At 32.3% G+C, this 22,541-nt stretch overlaps 1 protein-coding gene across 1 annotated transcript in view; it reads right to left on the bottom strand.

Annotated features, from left to right (window-relative positions):
* LOC108916113 (arrestin domain-containing protein 3-like) overlaps nt 1-19,976 on the bottom strand; it is a 23,391-nt gene extending 3,415 nt beyond the window's left edge. The window contains exons 1-7 of the mRNA XM_018722315.2: nt 19,855-19,976; nt 12,028-12,145; nt 7,975-8,127; nt 4,787-5,007; nt 4,550-4,732; nt 4,300-4,491; nt 1,757-1,985 (exon numbers count right to left, since the gene is read on the bottom strand). Of these exons, the coding sequence (XP_018577831.1) occupies nt 1,757-1,985; nt 4,300-4,491; nt 4,550-4,732; nt 4,787-5,007; nt 7,975-8,127; nt 12,028-12,145; nt 19,855-19,935 (1,177 nt within the window). The 5' untranslated portion in view covers nt 19,936-19,976. The remainder of the gene's footprint in view (nt 1-1,756; nt 1,986-4,299; nt 4,492-4,549; nt 4,733-4,786; nt 5,008-7,974; nt 8,128-12,027; nt 12,146-19,854) is intronic.
* Between the last annotated feature and the right edge of the window lie 2,565 nt (nt 19,977-22,541).

The raw sequence follows: 22,541 nt of genomic DNA, 5'->3' as shown, positions 1-22,541 counted from the left end.
TTCTTTTAATTGGAAATTAGGAGTCAATGTAACGAATATCCTCAGGCGACGCACATGATAGAATAGTCCAACTCACGCTCCATTCATAACAGGGCTGCAGTTTGAATTCTGACCAATAGGAATTCGATAAACGCAACCGATGTCGACGGATAGACTAGAGATGGGCGCGAGTGTCATTTCATTTCTTTAGAACTAAATTAACTTAATTATTTTCTCGTTATTTAACCTGTTCACGATTTATGGATTTTAAATAAAGGGTACAAATCTTCGCGAGGATAATACGATATATTTGCTATACATAATAATTATATTTTGCATAGTTTATACACAATACATTTTTGAACGCGTACACATCTCTACCAAAATTTGACCTATTCTTCGGGTTAAAGACACACATTGTCCGCTCTCTAGTAATAAAGAAGTATAAAAATTGAAATGAATAACAGTGGCGAAGAATTAAAGATAGGTTGATCTGGCAAGCAGCACAGTTTAAATTTAACTTGTCATCAAAAAGTAGTAGTGTGAGGTGGTATTATACATGGTCCACGAACGTCTTTGATTGTTATACCTTGAACCAAGACTGACCAATTTTACTTGGAGTATGCGTTCCAGGATATTCTACGACTCTTTAGACATTACAGATACGGTTGGTGATCACTTTGTTTTTATAGCCGACAATGCTCTACCGTATCCAACTGTTATAGCTCAAAAATATGGTATTGATTAAATGAACTAGTTTTCTAATTCGTTCAATTTAAATTCAATAGCACATATCTCGTTACAGAAAATCCACTCTTAGCAACTATATCGAACTCCCATTTAGACTGATATTCTTTCTGTGTCCGAATATGCGAGCGTGATACAAAATGTTTAGAGATAAATTGCTCTAGAAGTGTACAGGTTATGTAGAGGGAGAAGTCTATGAACTTATGGCAACATAAATGGAGTGAGGAAGGAAAGGAGGATGGTCTAGGATCCTGATACCTGACTTCAGTTTTAGGTTAAAACGAACTATGGATAAGAAGGGTATCACCTGATACAAATTTTAACATACTATGGACGTAATGTGAAGAACAAGATATTCTCGTATACACTCTCTTAAATGCGGCAAGAGACGAGGGATATGTTAAATGTAACATTATGGTAATAAAGACAACATAGTTGGATCCATGTTATATTTTGTCGTGAAATGTAAGACGATGGAAAAAATTATTAACAGTACCTATTGTATCAAATAAAGAACAGAAGGAGAACGTGGCATGAGAGACAAGTTGCCTACCGATCACTGTTAACAGATGGCGGAGTGGAAAAAATGAATGTCAAGAGAAGGGTTTTTGCTAGTTTTCCGAAGTCTCAAGCCGCGAAATAACCTAATTCTGGGACTCCATGATGGATTTCCTTGTCCACAAAAAATGTTAAGTAAATATAAGATAGAGTATTATTTAATTTTTTATACAGTCAAGGACTCTTATCTATATGCTTGTTTGGTTCTCATTTACTGGTAAATATAACAAATTTCAGTATAGGCACAGGAATGGAATGTTTCCGTTGACTACGTTTAAAAGTGTATATTTTTGAGCTACTGGTGAATTTAAATTATTATTTTTGAATATTGGTTAATGTATACAAAAAATCTTTAAATTAATCTTAGTGTTGAGCGTTAGTTCCTGATACTATATAAAATAGCCTATTTGTAATATAAAAATCGGAACTAATCAAAAAATAAATATTGCACTTATCCTATGTCTATTCTTACCGGACGGTGGAGCTGTTGGAGCCAGAGGAGGATAAACAGGAACTCCTCCCACTGGAGGAGGATAACGGGGGCCTGGATTTTCTGGATAGCCAGGTTGTGGTCCTCCAGGTACAAATCCTCCTTGGTTAAATCCACCTGGGTACCCTTCTTGGTAAATTTGTATATTTCCTATTTCTGGATACATGAACACTTCTAAATTTTTGTGCACAGAAGGCAGCTTAGCTACAACCTAAGAAATAATATATCACATGTTTAAAAATATTATTGCTTTGAATTAACTAAGTTACTGTTATAAATCGGTATACTGTGAGCATCTCAATCTATAAAACGAGTCGAATATTTGGATAATCATTTCATTGATCAGGCGGGAAATTTAACTAATCTTCAAAATTAATATTAGTTTTTTGTTCATCGGTATAGAAGGCTATTTATTTTTTAGCGGCGGAGCAAATGTTATCTAAACTTTTGTGCTCTACATATCGACAATTTAAAGTGGTTACCCATACTTTGTATTAAGTTAATGTTTCTGTTTAGTAATTTAAAAGATTGTTCTTGTTCGGCATTTTCACTTTCAGCTTTCTACAATTTTTGCTTAAAATTAAGCGACATTTCATTACTTTTGGTCAAACTTATCAAAAAATTAATTAAAACCAGGTTTAGTTAGCTAATACAACATATACTAGTGCTTTTTATCGGTGACTATAAAAAGAATGCTTGACTGAAAAGCATGGTTACTGAAATTTTGATTGGTGGAATATTTTTCAAAATACTGTCAAAATTATTATTATTTTTTATATTTTAACATCCTCTATATTAAAAATGAGTAACATTTCTTTAAGGTTGGGACTGTCGGCCTAATTTGACATCGATGATTCTCATTCTCATTCTTAAAATATTCTCTATAATGTAATGAAAACACTGGCAACTGGTCGATAAGATATAGAGAATATATAATAAATATAGAGAAAGCATTACCAATGTCTTGTCAGTCGTCCCTACTATAGTTGTAGTAATTGGGACTGGGAAACCTGGACGAAAATGCTGCTTCAAACAAATATGGTTTGGTAACAGCGACTGAGTCAGTAGTCATTAGAAAAACGCGAATTTAGTAGCACTGTAGACATTGTAGATGTCTTAGCCATCGTTTTTTTATTTAATATATTTATTCCTTGCCATAATACATGCATTTAATAAATTTATAATTATGCTGCAACAATAACTGACGTATAATAATATGTAAATACCAGGTAAAAAGAAAAGCAAAAACTATTAATTAATATGAAACATAACTAGGTATATTAAACATACAATGAAAACGAATACCTATAACAACAGTACGTGGACAATATAGTAATATTAAGCATTGGAATATTTGAAATGTCTTTCTTAAGCGCTTGTTCAGTTTTCTCGTATTTAATCAATAATAGAATAATATTTAAATGAATTTATAAATACTATTCATGGCCAAAGACATTTTCACTATGGAGGAATACTTTCCTAAGATGCTGCAATAAATCTCTTTGGACAGTATACTTCTTGATATTTCAGTAGAATAAACATGTTTCCGATTTGTCTTCCAATTGATAATTCTGCAATTTCAAATTTCGTTCTCATGTTTTCACTGCTATCGGGATATCTATGAAATTTTTTCATACATAGATATTTATTTTGTTTTAGTCTAGTTGGTCCATAAAGATCTGATCTTAACTTAATGGGGCTGCAAAGAATCTTCAAGTTTGACCTTTAAGCCATGGTCGAGGGCATCATCGTATGATCCCATCAAACCATAAAACTTCCAACCTTTGCTGATGGCGACTTCCGGTATAACCGAAAGTGGTACGTGGACGCCATTAGTTGAGAAGGGCATGCCCGAAAACCCGGTATGCCAAATTTTCAAAATTCAAATCGAAGTAGTCTCTGAAATCATTCTAATGGGCCGTCACCGTGAGACACCCTGTATTAAGAACGATAGTATATATATCTGTATCACCATGAATGAAAGTAACTATGATTTTATGGTTTGATTTGAAAAAGGATTTAAAATATTGTAAAATTTTTAGAAAATCTGAGACCTCATCGATGTCATCATTTGATATTTGATGACGTTTTAATGAGAATGATATTAGGGTATTCTTAAGACTGATAATGGTAAATAAATTTAGTGTGTCAAGTTTGTTGTCGATAGAATTACCTACACGCTATTAGTTTTTTTTGAATACTATCTTGATCACAAATACATATGGTCCGTACAATATTTGTTAAGATAGAATTCCAAGAAGCCCCTGCGTCACTTGGAATTACCCGCATTCGACACCCGCGGTGGAAAAATATTGGCGAAAAATTTCAAGCCACGCCGCTGTCGGTGTAAATTGTTACAGTAATTCAGATAACAGAACTTTATTGGCTTATTCTTTTTTTGGAATTTTATCTCGACAAATATTGCAGGAACTATATTTTACAAACTTAAATAAAACTTGATAACAATAACTGAATAAAACTAACAATATCAGTCGAGGAAAAAAGAAGTAAATCAATTTAATTACCTTATAAACGTATTCGGCTTTGAAAAGCCTGCACTGCGAAAAATTTGGAATGGGAACGTTCATCGGTAACATAACGTTAAAAGTGTAAGTATGCTCTCCGTGAGCTCCTAGGCCAACTTCGTTTACATCCACAAGAATATTATCTATCTCTTTCTCTTCTTTGTTTGGTTCATTCACTAGACATATAATTCTCTAGGAGTAAAAATTTAAATGAGATTACAATTTTATGCGATATAATGAATAAAATTACCTGTTTCATTTCAAAACCAACTCCTTCAACGTTAGTATTCGACATATTAGTTAACCGAGCTGTGACATTTATAGTTTCTCCAGGAACAAGAGTCCTCTTGGGTAGGTCAACATCCAAAGATATAGGCCCTTGAGCGCAGCACCAGCAGCAAAGAGTTTTATCGTCGGAATATGAACTGGGCGCCTAAAATTGTTTTTTTTTTCATGAATTGTAAAACTATTTTATTTAGTAATATACCAGTAGCTCTGGTCTCCTCAGAAGATTCAGATCAACAGGAGCTACAACTACAAATATGACTTGGTCTTCATAATCTAAGGCCATTGGTCGGTCTACAACAGCTACGAGCTTATATGAAATAGATCCGTATTCACAGTGGTAAGTACCAGGCAAATTGTTGGGTAAGTTAAGAGTAAATGGATAAATGTGCTGCCCAGTGGATAGTGAAGTTGTTCCAGATACTAAATTAATAAAAATAATACATAAATATCTGGAGAAATTTTGAAGCAGAATATTTTAACTTAGATGACTGTTTCCGAGGCTGACTTTTTATTAAATGTAACTAGGAACATATTAGTAGATTGTATGCGTGGTTTTTGGGTGAATTAATTCAAAATATCATTAAACAGCTTCTCTTTATGATCCTATCGCCCTAGTCAAAATTCTATTTAAAGATGGCATTAATGCCGAACTGCACAATTTTTTGCACGTGGCTAGATTAGGAAAAAAAATTGTTCTGCACGGGGGCGGACCGGGAAAATTCGGGAAATAACCGGAAAACTGCAGAAAAACTTATTTCGTAAAACTTGAGAAGTATTGAGAATTTCACAAACATGTAATAGATCAAAGTTGTAGAGCATAAAATTCTCTACAAAAAAAATTGCTATAGATTTTTTCGTACAGTGCGTTATTTAGGAGATATTTAGGGATTTATATACCTACCTAAAGTAACGATTTTTATGCAAATCATCTAGAAAAACACGTGTTTCAAATCTGCGCTGCACTACTCTTTCGTTGCAAAAAAACTTATTTCGTGAATAACTTGAAAAACATTAGGAATTTCACAAACATGCAAAGGAACAAAGTTATCAGATCTGTCTTATTGTCAAAATTGATGACAGTACTTCAGGTGACATTGAATTACTCATACCTTTTCACATCGGAAAATGGTTGCCCAAATATCCAGGTAGAAAACCAGTATAATAGATGGAAAGAGCAGGTTCTGAGCTACAATTTGCTATAGTATTAATGCTGTATTCTTCTCCGGTAATCTGTATTGCGGGTGTTTTCATTCCTGCTGCTTTTTTCGGGTGGTTCTCAAACTTTTGAAAATATTAAATGAAAATAGAGTTTCATGATTTTTAATAAATCCATATGCTATACAGGATGTCCCGTTCATGTTTCAAAAAACTGAGACGCAATACTTAGATGTTTTCTTCGGTCTGGATGAAAAATAGTGGAACCAGCTCTTATAGCATAAAGCTATGAATAAAATAAATCACAGGCAAATTTTTGCCGGGATCGATTTATACAAAACGCATGTAATATTACGGTTGATTTTATATTACTATATATTTGTCCAATTTGGTTTAGTATGATTGGTTGTCCCAATAACTTTGTAAAAAAGCGCAAAGTTCGACTACCAACTAAGCTCTACTCGCGATGATCTCACATAGTTTTCTTAAAGAAAAAAATTATGTTTCCCTGTAAAATAGTACATAGAAGGAACGTTTGAAGTTTCATGCATTTTCATCAAGAAACGAAAGAGTAGTCGCACATTTAGTGCAGTGCCGCATTGACATACGTGTTTTTCTGGCTGATTTGCATAAGAATCCCTAAATATTTCCTAAATAACGCACTGTACAAAAAAATTCACTAGAAATCTTTTTTATAGAGAATTTTATGCTCTATAACTTTGATCCTTTGAATGTTTGTGAAATTTTCAACACTTTTCAAGTTATTCCAGAAGTAATTTTTTTTTTAATTTACTAAATAATAATTTCTTGAAAGAAAATCGAAAATAACTTTGTTTTGGGATACTGTTTGTTTTTCAGGTTTTACTTCATGACCTATGAAAAGACCAAAATGACCCCCTTACTCGAAAATTAAATAATGTAAAATCTCTATTTTCGGCCACCTTTTAAAAACAGTCACCTTTAAAAGTTCTCAGATCTCAAATTCCCAAAATCAATTATACAAATAAAAATCAATATTCCCTTAATTGCGGCATTCCCATAAAACGATCACGGCCACTTCCTGAAAACCTTTTTGAAAAAATACCCTTCACCTCTTGAGACCCTTCATACATTGTTTTAATAAATACACATAGGGTAAGTCCCGGATAGATGCGGCGTACGGAGATATGCCGCAGCGAAGTTATATCAGTTTTCTGACCATAAAGAGCATTTCATTTTGATTGCGCCAGTGGACAGACTTTGTATCACGGCACATGTTTGCGTTGATGTGTGTTTTGGTTTTGGTTCACCTGTATACGTGATCTCTAAAGGTGAGTATTGCAAGAGATTTTCCGAATTGAAATTGAACATATTTGAAACTCTAGTAAAACATATAAATACAAGAGTTTCAATGAATTACATGTTAGTGGTAGCTTGAATAAGGTTATGTCTTGATCTTCTTTTTCTATTATTGCATTTTCTTATGTATTTCGTAATATTCCTCTATTAAATATATATTTTTATAATATATTAAACATCATTTAAGTTCTTTACGTACATTAGAGAAAATTAAAGGTTTTCCATAATGCAAATTTTTTCGAAATGTGCGATATCTATCTCGGACTTACCCAATGCCTAATTTTCTCGAGGCTTCCTAGGTAAAATTGTATAAATTCCCTAATTATTAAAGGCAATTTCCCAGATTGTGCAGCAATAAAAAGTTCACTAGTATTCATAAACCCTAGCGGTAAATAGGCTATGCTAGATCAACTCCGATTTTGTTACAATTATTATGTTAAAAATAAAAGGGCTGTCTTTTAAAGATAAAATATGTAGATTTTATCGTGGAAAATGTAAAGTTCAATACCACTGCTAAAAAGTTGGGTGAAAAGTTTGGTGTTATTAGGACACAAGTTAACGGAACTATAAAAAACAAATCCGACTTGAGAAGCTCTTCGAACGTTCCAATCTAGAGCAGAAGAGAACATTTCCCGAAACTGAACGACTGGCGAGTATCAAGTAGTCTACAATTGGTTCTGTAAAAACCAGAAATCCCATATCAGGACGTTAATAAAAGAAAAGGCATTCTAAGCAGTCGAACAGTTAAAAAATTACGACATGATAGACACCTAAAAGTGAAAGTCCATCGAGTCGAATCAAGTTTTGAGAAACTTGTTTAACTCTGACTTTCTTCTTTGAATTGGTTTCGGGGAACATTGCATGGTTTACTCATCTAATTATGTATATACTTACGACCCCCATATAAAATTAATTCTGTAGAAAAAGCATCGTTATCGCCCTTAAAGAGAGTATCTCTAGATTTCTGTTGATTTTCCTCAGAATCATAGTAGCTTTCTGACCCTAACCATTCCGTGTGCTCATGACATACAATTCTTACGACCAATTCTGAAATTAAAAAAGTAGTCTTTTTTATTGTATTAGGTATACAAAAAATTGCAACAAATAATCCTTCAAGCTCCATTCCGTGGAGCTTACTCAATTTCGACAGTTGACGTGCATTTTATTTGATGAGTACTAACATAAGTAGGGTACATACAGGGTGTCTACAATCTTGGAAATGATTTCTATATCTTGTTATATTAAACAATATAATGTAAAAAAGTAATAAATAAATACTGACTTTCTTAGTTAATAAAAAAGTATAAACATAATGCGAATTATTGTAATCGAGAGGAAATTGACATGCGGTATTTTGACATTACAGTAGGTGTTCGATGCTGTCAACTCCTTCGTCGAGCGAGCTTGTCGAATTAAAGAATCACTAATTTCTAGTCAGGTGGTTTGAAAATACAAAAGGCCCTATTAAAAATTGTTCACACAGCCCCCCAAACTTTAATGAAGTAGTGATGTTGAAAATTAGTACGACGCACGGTATGGGGATTTTCTATAGACCACTGGTGCGTATTCTGGAAATTAAAAATTCCATTGGGGATAAAAATAACTTCGTTTTTAAATAAAATTGCGGTAAGAAAGCCTGGCGTTGTTGATAATGTTCTAATAACCAGTTGCAAACGTCTTCACTAGAAGATGATCTTGTAGTTGGACTCCATTTCATATGAAATGGATGCAACTGTTCTTCAATCAGTGTAAACCATACAATTCGGATAGACATTCAGAATTATCCAATAATTGCTTGTGTTCGTTTCTTAAAGTTGGTTATGTTCTATTAATGGGCGTAGGCAGAAAAATATCATCTTTGTTGTTTAAATTTTATATATTTTTTATGTTTTTTAGAAGCCTCTATAGAGCTTGTAGTCCTGGGCACACCCCAAGCTAAATTTGTAGCTATACCTCTAAGCTTCTATTGTTAAAGATCTTGTGTATGGTGAAGTGGAAATCGAGTCACGTATTTACACTTGTTTTCTCTATATGTATTTATCGTATATCAATAGCATATCCATCAATTCATGATTATTGTAATTATCCGCAATTGCAATAAAACAATAAACACTAATAATATTACTTGATGACTACAGTTTTGTCTCCACTAGGCTTATTAGTGTTTATTATTAGTTATGGTATCCCAAAATACTAGTGTAAAGAAACATTATTAATTGATGTTTTTTTTTTCACCTTCATTGTTTACACTGCATCAAAATCACTCTTGCGCAAGTGTATAAATTCTTGGCTACCGTACATATTGCTGCCAGTCAAAGAAAAATTACCTCATTTTAAAGGATAAAAGAATGATCAGTCCGAATGGACTTTGCTTCAGATGTTGAGCTTAGTAGTAATAGCTGGCAATAATGGCATTAATCTTATTAAAGAAAATTTTTAGCTATCGTTGCTTTTTCATCAGGACGTATCTCCTATTAAAAATAACATTTCAGGTTTGTAAATACTCTCTTGTTTAAGTATTAAATTTCTATATAAGAAGAAATAATATTGGCAATGACACAATTATTAAAAAACAGCAGCCTGGTCCAAATCTTGTGCCGAGTTACCTAATATGACTGTGTTTATGTTTTGTTCTGTCCACCATGTTTTTTACATAATCTATCTCTGAAATTGTAGAGACTTCCTTGGTTAAGGAAGAGGGTCAATGTATACCCAATTTTAAAGTTTTATGTAGCAAACTACCGTAGGTATTGTTATCTGTTACCTTAAATAGTTTTTTTAATAAATCAAAGCGGCTTCATATTGCACTACTTCCTGTAGTGGATGCAGTTTATGTTGACTTTTGGCTTTCGACAAAATACGTCAATCAGTTTTATTAAAAAACTTAATATACAGAGTGATTCTGTCATAATGTCATTAATTTTAAGGTAAGGTAGAGAAAAATGAATGAATACGAATAAAAATGAATATTTAAGCTGAAAACAATATTTTCAAATCATTATTTAAATCCGTTTTCGGACTGCTCCTGATCGCTGATCCACAAAGGTTTATCGAGACTCAACCTTGACGTACCGTAATATTCGGTCATTAACCTAGCTTTTAATACGTTTTTAATCCGTAGTGAACAACAACAAATAAACAGCTTTTTACTTAGACACATCAATGAATAAGATTTTTACATATTAAATATTAACAAGTATTATTTATTTGATAATAAAAACAAATGTATAAGGATAATAATTATTTTCGAATGTTAGGTTATTACAATTTAATATTTTTAATATTGTTAACGTTTTCACTACCTATGTTTTATAATTGTATATGAGTTTTTGGTATTATGTTCATTTAATTGTTCAATTTGTAATACGTATCCCTTATTGTTTTTCAGAGTATTATGGTACCTACTAATTTAAAATGACAGTACGGCTAAAAAACACTCATATCCGTTCATGGCACTTTGTTAATAAAGTTAGAATCCGCTGCACTTTGATTTTGAGACCAATTACAAAATTCAAAACGACTAAAGAAATTAGCTGTTTCGCTCCAACGTACGAACGTTCTACGATCCGCTGGCGCATTCCCTGTTGCGTTAGGGCAACGAATTAACGGGAGTTTACCCCATAATTTGCTTATTTTTTAAAATGTCGAATAAACAATTTTCTTTTTCGTTTGTCTTGTCTTTATTAGGCCTTTCGAATACGTCGTTAAAATTAATGCCATTATAAATGAATCACCCTGTATGTTTAATGAAGAATTACTCTTTGGTTTCTATTTTCATAATAAAACACAATATATTACATTTAATGGTTCAAATCCAAAACCAATGAAGCTGTATTGCTGGTTCCTCAGGGTTCGAACTTGGCTCCGCTAATCATTCATTCATTGACAGTATGTTAAGCAAGAGGCTTTTGTATGAAGTTAAAATCTACATCTCTTACATCTCTTGAGTCAATCAAACCCACAATCTTTAGGAATATTTCAGTAAACTTGTAATTTGACCCATTAATAATAAATTTATTAATTAAAGTGTTAAGTAAATGCAAACATCATCCAATACAGTTGTACGAATCATTTGAGGGTTATTTTTGAAAGTTCTGTATTTCACGTCATATTGATCATGTTGTCTAAGTAGCTTGGAAGGCATTGAGATTTATAAATAGAAATATTAAATCATTCAAAGACCTTAATACTGTAAAAATATTATGCCTTTGTTAGATCTAAGCTCGAATACTGCTCATTAATTTTAGATCCTTATTAAGCTTTTTACATTAGTAATATTGAATTTGTTCAAAAAAAGTATCTTTCATTTGGATCTGATGAACTTTATCCGGAGCGATTGACAACAACATATTGACAACTAAAATAAGTTCAATTTTCAGTCTTTATATTCTGTTTGGCCGTCCTTATATTCTTTATCTGCTTAATTTTTTTGGTATTCCATCCATTGATCAGATCCCATGTCATATTTTATTGTCAATTCCCTAGAACTAAACTCATTTTAAAACCTCCTGTATATAAAATAATGTGACATCTAAATTCAATTTAATATCTGAATTGTGTGATATCATGTCCAGTATACACGCATATTGCCTACGATTTGCACGTATAGTTATTTTATTTAACTACATTTTTCATTCTTTGTGAATTTGACAATGTTTCTTGTGCAAGTTGTTTTACTTATTACTACATTATATTATGAATAGTACTTTTTGTTGTACCTACTAATTTTTTACTTATTAATTGACTTGGAGACACGATACCTAAGTATCGTCCGTGAATGGAAATGATGGAGAAGTACTTAGTATATCAAATTTACATGAATTTTCATATAAACTAATCTATGGTAATGAGAACGATAGCAAATTAGTAGCAAGAAACAAAATCAGTTGAGAAATTAAATCATTTCAATTAATTTTGCTGTATGAATAAAAAGTTCTAAATACTTACTTCTTAATTTAGTCTCATCATTGAAGTTCAAGATAACTTTTCCTTGTATTTGTGCACCGGGATAGTACTGTCCATTATAATTATCCAACCAAACTTTACATTGTGACATCTTAGAGTTCTGAAATATAACCGATAATGAATGTTGATTGTTCCGAAGACATTTTAACAATAAAAATGTTAAATATTGACAGCATATTCAATAGTTATCATTTCTATTTTAGTATCTAAATACAAAATTATAATTTAAAAATCATATTTATTACCAACATACAACACCAATGATGCACATTTTTACTTTTTAGCATGTGACTTTGCTCATTATTAAAAATAAAGATTAGATTTTTCAAAACTGGATATTTGTCATACACTATATTGAAGCATTATAGAAAGTCCATAGATGCATTTCAGAAATTAAGTTTGAGAATTTCAAGAAAAGAATAAGCCAATAATGTTCTGTTGTCGGAACTACTGTAACAATTTACCCGTCAGAGGCGTGCCCTGAAATTTTCCGTGTTATTTTCAGAATATTATAATTTATAAATAATTATACAAGTTAAACACGATACCTACACTTCGATTGGGAATTAAATTCTTTTATTTTTCACCTCCTTTGATTTATTTTACTAAGAAATTACACTGAAAACGCACAGTGTCTTTCTACCTCGGGTGTCCATTGCAGTTAATTCCAAGAAAGTGACGCAGGGGTCTTCTTGGAATTCTATCTCAACAAATATTGTACGCACTATGAAAGTCTTCAAAATTAAGTTTGATAAAATGCACAGCACAGTAGTTATTAAAACGTATTCTTTGTGAAAATCATGGTCTCTCTCTCTGTGATGTCATTTATTGCACATGCTTAAATATGTAAATAAAATCACTATTTTCCGAATGCCAGGATAGTTAACTTAATCAGTTCAAGTTTAAAACACAATGCAGTTGAGAAACAGATGATGATGATATAACGCCTTTATAGAAAGGGAAACAAAAATGTTTATATTTCACAGTTGCAGATCTTACCTATATTTGGCAAGATAAAAATGAGCAAAAAAACTAGTTATTTCGAAATACACTGTACCTAAACAAATAAAAAAAATTTTGATACAAAATCTAAGGTTTCGCAAAAAAATTAGTAAATTTATAATTAAAAATTTTGGAAGTGGATCAGACACTATTAATTCAAATTAAAAGATCTGAAAATTTAAAATTAAAAAAGTTTACATTTTAGGTGTCTTGGAATTAGTCGACCAAACTTATAATTTCTATCGGGTGGTTCAAATAAGAAAATAGATTCAATGAATTTGAACAGAATTTCACACTTCTAAGCATGGATATAGCTAGGATTTGTGCTGGGGGTGGGCCTAGGGCTGCAAGCTCTATAGAGGCCTGTAAAAAAAAACGCACGCCTTTCAAAACCTAAACACTTTTTCGTTTGATTCTAAAAAAGGTCACACAATCAGCAACCCAACGATATAAAATTTCAAAACCTAAACACTTTTTAAAACTTGCAAGAATTAGAGGGGGAGGGGGGCTGCAAACCCTCCTGCTTCCTCCTGGCTACGCCCATGCTTCTAAGATATCTCTGAAGGCGTCTGATGTAGAGTGATGAAATTTAGACTAATCTAATCAAAAGTAAGTCAACCATATTTTTACCAATTAAATAGAAATTGTAAGTTTAGCCCATTAATCCTGAAACACCTTAGGTATATGCCACCCGGATGACTCATTTTATTTTATTTATGTAGTTTACTCTAACTTTGATAAGGTGTAATAAGTATGTTTGTGATTCATCGTACAGAAGATATTAGTCACTACTATTTAATAAACATTATTTAGAGTAATATTCAACCACTTGTATCGATTTTAGCATTTTACATAACGATTAATTTCTTTACCCTAGATTCGTAGGGATTTCTCCATATTAAAATTAATTTTTGGAATTAGAAAGTGCAATTAATGTTAATTATTTCTTAGATAAATTAGAATTAAATGTTATTCTGTATACTGTGGTAAAATGAGGAAGGAATAGGAAGTTTTGTGGAATACCACCTTTAAGAAAAAACTAGTGTGCTATTTTCTATAAAAAGCGAGGATACTCGTACATTGCTAGAGAATAAAATTAAATAAAATATTTGCCTTGATCTGAATTATAGAATATGAATAATTTATAGATAAGTTAATACATTTTTTGTTGTTTTGCTAATAATAATTTTAATATATTATGTCTATATTTGGAAAAAAACAAGCAAGATGTTCAATTATTGTATTCAGGTGCTAATATGAAACACAGTATTGGAGGCAAATTGAAACAAGAGTAAAAAATTGCTATTTTAAGCAAAAAATTTCCTATGGATATGGGTCCGAAAACACTTAACAAAAATGTTACAGGGTGATAAATGTTCAGTGCCTAAAACATACATATTTTTAAATAACTCCAAAAGGTATGATCTAAATGTCACATGTATTTGTCTTATTGATATCAATATTCATATTAGAAAGCAATATAAATTATTCACAGCGTTTTTATCTAATAAAATGTTCACATTTTCTATAAAATAATGTTTCTTTGAAAAAGCACTTTAAAAGATCCAAAAAAAGCAATAAACATTTTTATGCATTTTGAATATTTTGATTATACAGATTCTGAAAATCAAAAGTGCCATGGACTAATTTTAAATTTTACTCACAGATTATTTCAATTAAAATAAAAAACCAAGCAAATTGCAGAAGGAATCGTATAACACCGTAGTTGAGATCTTACTGAATCTTGGAAGTTGGAAGATAGTGAAAAACATGTGGGAAAAACATAATGTTGTATATTTTAATTATTGGTACAACGTATCAATAAAAACCGAGAGCCACTTTTGATTTTTAATGTATAAATTAAATGTACAAATTTGTTTATTTAAATAGCTTCTTAAATAGGTATAAAAAACAATTACGTTTCTAAAATGGATTTCTGGTAACGTACATTTATCTCTTTTTTATCAACTTTTTTACTAAGCGTTTTCGGATACATGTTTATAGGAAACTTTTTGCTTAAAATGACATTTCCTTTGTCTTGTTTCAGTTTTCACCATATTTTGTCTACTTCTAAACTTAAAACAATTATTGTCTAGGCCAAAATTGTAAGAAATTTTATTGTGATTTCAGAAATGTACTTAAAAAAAATTGAATGTTACATTTTGTAGATACAATTTGTTTTTACAGAACACCCTGTAATGATATAGTTTTCTTTACATAAATGTATTCAGCACAAGAAATTGATGAATATAAGTAGTATAAGTTTGAAATTTCTAACGAAAGTGTTGTTTATTTATTGGCGTTATTTATCCAAGTTAAGGTTTTTTCACATTTTCTTAAAAAAGTGAAATATAATAAAATTTTTTATAGGTTAGTTTGAAGAATAGCTACATTTTGAAGCCAAAAAGGGTTCGATATCTTGTTTTGTTATCAAGTTATTCGCAAATTAGTGAGCAAACGATGCTAATGAAAAGACATTTAATTAGATACCAAAACAAAATGCGTATATAAAAAACCTACCTAAACTCACGAAAATGAGTGAGTCAATAACAATCTTGAAAATAATAAAAAAAACTATAACAAACAGATATTGATATTATGTAACGAAAGAACAATTCAATTTTAACAAAAGTAAAGATGATTATACAGCGTGGTAAAAAAGTTCTGCAATAAAATTCACATTTTCGTTAAACAATTTTTTTTTTCGAAAAACGGTGAGACCCGTCGATTTTTATTTGATCCAGGGCACCTTGTTATGTGGAAAATTTTTTTTTCGATAATCCACTTACGGCAGCGATGACATAATTTTTTTTTTAAATGACAAAGCAATATTTTTTTCGTTCGAAATTGATGACAGTGATAATTATCTAAACAACGGTGTGAAAATTTCGATGTCTTACATAACAATTTTTTTTTAGAAAAAATGCATCTTAAGTTCTTATATGTGATAATTGTCTACTTACACTATTAATGGCTCCGAAAAGGACAAAGTTGACAAAATTACATTTCAAACGAGTAAAATTACACTAATGTTTGTGAAAGTCTAGCGAAATTGTTCGAATTGCCCACCCTGTACCATTTGGCATTGTCCTAAGCGTGTGTAAACGCCGTCTACACTTCGTTCAAGCATTCCCGGGTCGATTTGATTTATTTCAAAACGAATACGGTTTTTAAGTTCTTCCAAATCACCTGGTCTGTTTGTGTACACACGCGATTTCAAATAGCCCCACAAAAAAAAGTCTAGAGGTGTTAAATCAGGCGAACGCGGAGGCCACTCGATTGTTCCGCGTCGCCCGATCCACCGGCCAGTAAACGTGTTATTCAAGTACTCCCGTACTTGCACTCCATAATGGGGCGGTGCACCATCCTGCTGAAACCAAATTCTTTCCTCAGGAATATCAGGATCCTCGTTGTTCGGGAATAACTCTGCTAAGCTTGGGACCAAATCGAACCGCAGGAAATCCAAATAGCGAGCAGCAGTTAAATTTTCCTCGAAAAAATACGGGCCTAAAATACGACGCCCTATTATTTAGAGATGTTTTAAAATCTTATGAGCTTTGACCTTCATATGCGCAGAAACATAATTCCGACCGTCGCCTAAATTGTTCTACATCCTAAAAACATTGCAACTATTATTCACAGTCTCTCTCGAAATCTAGCGTAAACAAGCCTTTGATCCGATTACAAATATCATAATAAAATGCCCTATTTATTATTTTAATTTAAACAATAAAAATATATATAACAAACGTTCGCTAGTTGACTTTATTGATGCCCGAGCGCCTTAACTCATTTCTAGTTGTGATGAGGCACGTGGTCTAATTCTGAGTCAATGTTTTCACAACGTGCTTATTAGAAGAATTATGGGGATACGCCACGCCTTTCGCGCATTTCGCAGCTCATGAGATATTAAAAGAACTCTACCAATACCGGCAGTTATGTCGATGCACTGATCCATTAAGATAAAAAGTAGCCTCGTCAGAAAAAATTATGTTTTTGAGGAAGTCGGTGTCTTCGTTACATCGATGCATTAATCTTCACAAAAGTGGAGACGGCGGTCTGGGTCGTCCTCAGTCAATGCATGTATCAAGTGACCCTTATAGGGGTGAAATTTCTCTTTTTTGAGAAAGTTCACCACAGTTACATGTGAAATATCATTGTTCAATGCAATCGACCTTGTACTAGAATGAGGGTTGTCCTGGAGCTCCACCAGGATATTCAATCTAGTTTCATCATCTACTCTAGGACGACCCGCACGAGGAGCATCTTTCACACTACCAGTTTCCTCAAACCTTGCCAGTACCCTACTAACCGTAGATTGCGTAATTGGTGGTCTGTCAGGGTACGTTGCATTAAATAATTGGCAAGCTTCTTGATGGGTTCGTAACTTATCGCCGAAACCAATCATCCTCAAAATATCAATTCTTTCGCGTTCACTAAGTTTTGCCATTTCGAATTAAACGATTTCACCAAAGAATGTTAAATCGGTACTGATTTTTAGTCTTCAATATTTCAGGTAATCTACTCCTTTCAAGTAAACATTTCTTTGGATCTTTTTTTTTTGAGGAATTTATCGGCAAACTCGAAGACAAAAAGTCGACCTTAATTTGCTACATACTATTTGGATTTTGTGCGGTTGAACTTGGTTCTAAATTTTGCAGTTTTATCAGGATCCTGACAATATCTGATGAATAATTCCGCAAAATATTACATAACACCAGTTGCAACTTAAGTTATCTGAAATGCTTTCTGCCGAATAAATTTTTTCTAAGGCATTTGATCCGTAAACAGCAAATTATTACATTCAAGAACTTAAGGTGCATTTTTCTAAAAAAAATTGTTATGTAAGACATCGAAATTTTCACACCGTTGTTTAGATAATTATCACTGTCATCAATTTCGAACGAAAAAAATATGCGTTGTCATTTAAAAAAAAAATTATGTCATCGCTGCCGTAAGTGGATTATCGAAAAAAAATTTTTTTCCACATAACAAGGTGCCCTGGATCAAATAAAAATCGACGGGTCTCACCGTTTTTCGAAAAAAAATTGTTTAATGAAAATATGAATTTTATGCAGAACTTTTTTACCACGCTGTATATGCTCGAAATGCAGGAATTTAATCTTCGCTGTGTGCTTAGGTAGGTTCTTTTATAAACTCATTTTGTTTTGGTAATTAAATGTCTCTTCGTTAGCGTCGTGTTCCTCAATTTATTATCATTATTTATTTTTTGCTCACTAATTTGCGAATAACAAAAAAAGATATCGAACTCTTTTTAGCGTCAAAATGTAGCTATTTTGTTGTCCTTCAAACTAATCTATAAAAAGTTTTATCCTGACATTTCACTTTTTTAAGAAAACGTGACACAACCTAAACTTGGAAAGATAGCGCCAATAAATAAACAATTCTTTCGTTAGAAATTTCAAACTTTTACCATATTCAAACATTTTTTATGCTGAATTTATTTATGTAAAGAATTTGCATTGCATTTAAAATTTTTGAGAAAAATCCATAAAAAGGCATTCTTTTGAAATAACGCCATCTATAGGTTTCTATATTGAGTTAAACGACATTACATATTACCACGAGATAAAGCATGAAAAGATCCTTCCAATGAGGTATAGCACTATGGACTTTTGATGTGCTAATTCTTAAAAAAATGCATTTTTCTGATCAGACATTAGGGGCTTCGCCCACCCTTTCTATCGAGAGATAAAACAAAATGTCAATACTAAAAGTTATGCGCAATGAATCCGGCTATCCATATTTGTACTATTTCATATATTTGAATAGGAAACATTTCTGAGAAAAATTTAATTATCTTATATTATGCTGAAGAAATAAATGTATATAGACAAGCTCGTTAATAAACATCTAATTAGATTACTCCTTAATTTTTTGAATCAACAATTTTTTCCCTACACCACGCCGGCAGTTGAGATTTCATTTTCTTTAGCGTTTACTTTCAAATTCACTCCTGAGTCCAATCAAAGGGCAACAACTGTATATTCTTGTGTACACACATAATTTTTCCAAAACATTTAAAAATATATATTTAAAAGATCCAAAAGAGTGCTTAAGAAAAATTGTAGCAACATTCAGAAGTTTATTGCTTACAGATGGAACATCCTATCCAATTTAGCGAACATGTTAGGAAACAAATCATGCGAAGGCTGTAAATTCTTGTTGGTTTAGATAAAAATAGGCCTAATATGTTTTTCAATACATGTGTAGCTTGTTTTTATGGACTGAAAGGACACGCTATGAAATATACAACATACAACATAACAATTATAATTTTTAATAAACACAGGCCTTTTAATTCGTCAAAACGAACTAAAGTTTACAGTCCACGACTAGTATTTCAAGAAGTGTATTCACAAAACCTTACGTACACACAAACACACAGAAAGACTAAAAGTAACACTTTATTACCTGAAATTTTAGATTAAAACGGTACTGTTAAACAGAGTGTAAAACTAAAAATAAGGCTATTTCTGTATTATTTATGTGATACACGTGAGTTGTTCAAGAACTACATGCTACATGTTTTTGTATAATAATAATTCAAGATTAAGCGATGTATTTGCTAGGAATCTATTAATACTGTTACATAATTTGAATAAAAATTCCAACCGCACGCCTTTGGCGAAACCTTGCATGCAGACCAAGATAGATTCACACACGCTTGCGCAAGAGCCGAATTCATTGAATCACATACATAAATAAACAACCTAACCTAGGAGCTAATAACGACACACAATTTTCGGTGAATATAAACCAAAATAAGGTTAATCTTGTACTCACCTCAGTCCTATCTAATTCACCAACTAATTTCTGTGTTGTCAATTCTTGCCTATTGATGGATATAGAGATGGAAAAACGCATCAAACTCGCGTGCGGCTGACTGGTTGGGTTCAGTGGCGGACTACTTTATTCTGTGCTTATAAATATGTTGAAATATGTGGAGAATTTATACATAATATACAATAATAACAGCACCAACCTTAATAGCAGTGACTCATCTTATTACTTATTTTTATTGTGTAGGTACATAAACGTGTATAACAAGGAATTCTATCTAAATTAAATATTTGCATATTTCATCGTAACCGAAAATTATCACATGTATTGTTTATTATTGAAGACTCCTTTGTTAAAACCGGGTTTTATAATCTAAATAATAATAATCTTAATTTTTTAGTTTTTGAAATGCTTCATTATAGATACAGGGTGTTTTTCTAATGCTAAAAAATAATTTGCCTATTTTGTCAAAACAAAATTATAATAAAAAATGATGTGCAGATTTTTACTTTATATCGACAAATCTTTTGCATAATTTTGTTCAAATAAAGGAAAGTGCGAATAGAGGCAAGCGGGGTTGTAGTTTCCATTGACTCTCCCCTCCCTCCCCCAGTTTTTACCTGCATACGCTTATGGTTCAGCGATGTTTTTTAAATCAGATAATTTTTTTATATTTTTTTCATTCTTGCAAAATTTTGATTTGATTGTAACGTCTTTAGAAATGTTAATGTTTTTTTTGTTCTAGACGACGCTTAGAGTTTTACATGTTTTAAAAAATTATATGTTTTGATGTATTGGTATTAATTTTGGTCAGCTTTGGTTAAATGTTCTCTTAATCTAATTTGAGGAATTTTAATAACTTAATTTGTTTTTGTTAGATTAGAAAATAAAAAATAAAAATTAAAATGTTAATTTGTTGTTAGATGTTAAATAGAAATGTATGAAAATCGATACCAAGGAGGTTTTTGTCAAGTTGAGTCCGTCGCTTAAAAGAAATTGGGAATAACAGGAAGGGTATATCAATCACATATCTAATTTGTACTACGGAAGAAAAAACAGAGATTTTTTATTTAAAAAACAATACTTTATGTTAAAAATACACATAATAAAGAGATAAGGTCAATTATTACCAACTATATTAACAAGGCTTTCCACATCTGGCGTGTGACGTCACGTCAATGGGTAAAATGCGATTTTGATTAAGCAATGAAGCAATGCGATTTTTAATATGTATACGGGGTGATTCAGTCATAATGTCATTTAACCACGTATTCGGAAGGCCAAATAAAGACAGAAAATCGAAAACAAAAATTACTTTTAAGCCTTTTAAAAAATAAGCAAATAACTCCCTAACTCGACGTTCTACTTTGCATCATATTTGCTGACGCACCACAGAAAATAGCTGATTTCCTAGTTGTCTTATAGTTGGTTTCAAAATTAAAGTGCAGCGGTTCCCAACTTTATTAACTAAGTGCTATGGACGTATGAGTGAATGTTTTTTTAGCAACACACAATAAGGTATACGTACTATAAACTGAATAATTAGTTGAACATATTACCAAACACTCATATTCAATTATAAAACATAGTGAAAACGTACAATTAAACTGCATTAATCTAACATTCGAAAACAGTTATTATTCTTATACTCGTACATTTGATTTTATTAACAAATAAATAATACTTGTTAATACGTATTTAAAATGTAAAAAAATAATTTATTCATTCATGTGTCTAGGTAAAAAAGTCAAGCTAGGTTAAGGCTTATTTGCAGTTGTCACTTTTGATGATCATCTTGGAGGAATCATCTAAAGTGATAAGTGTAAATTGCCTCTCATTTTGATTTCATCCAAAGTCTTTTAATTGTCAGTGTTGCGAGAAACAACTACTCCGAGGGCTATATGCCCCTACCGGCATTGAATTATACTCGCAACACGTAGTCCACCAGCTAGGGTCGTTCGTCAGTTTAACCCACCAGGCACAGACCGATTTCGGACTTATTAGTCCTCATCAGTGTGTCATAGGTGAGACAACCGACGAACGAACCAGCTGTTTTGTGTCGTATCATCACGACAAGGAAATACATTGTACGCGGGAGTGCAAATGGCTCCATCTGTCATGCTGACTCCCAACTGTGCCATTCAAATGGCTACAGTAGGATGCGACCAGCTATATTGCAGGTACTTGTTGCACGACTGCCACAACGGTTTGTCGGTTGTCTCACTTATGACACACTGATGAGGACTAATAAGTCCGAAACCGGTCTGTGCCTGGTGGGTTAAACTGACGAACGACCTTAGGTATTGCACTAGTTGTTGCGAGTATAATTCAATGCCGGTAGGGGCATATAACCCTCGGAGTAGTTGTTTCTCGCAACACTGACAATTAAAACATTGTCTTCGCCCTCTGTGGGTGGCAGTCGTGCAACAAGTACCTGCATTATAGCAGGTCGTTTCCTACTGTAGCCATTTGAATGGCACAGTGGGGAGTCAGCACGACAGATGGAGCCATTTGCGCTCCCGCGTACAATTCATCCAAAGTGTACACTAAAGATGCAGGATGAAATGTATTGATTACCGACCAACTTTTGATGAAAGAATCGTTCCCCGAACCGATGATTCATCCAAAATGAAGGCCCAGTGAAAAATGTAAACCGCCACTGTTCACTTCACAACCCCCAGTCGAATCTC

Source organism: Anoplophora glabripennis, unplaced genomic scaffold (assembly GCF_000390285.2).
Source record: "Anoplophora glabripennis isolate ALB-LARVAE unplaced genomic scaffold, Agla_2.0 scaffold1786, whole genome shotgun sequence".
NCBI lineage: Eukaryota > Metazoa > Arthropoda > Insecta > Coleoptera > Cerambycidae > Anoplophora > Anoplophora glabripennis.
The sequence above is the reverse complement of the archived record's forward strand: the minus strand, read 5'-3'. Positions and strand labels throughout refer to the sequence as shown.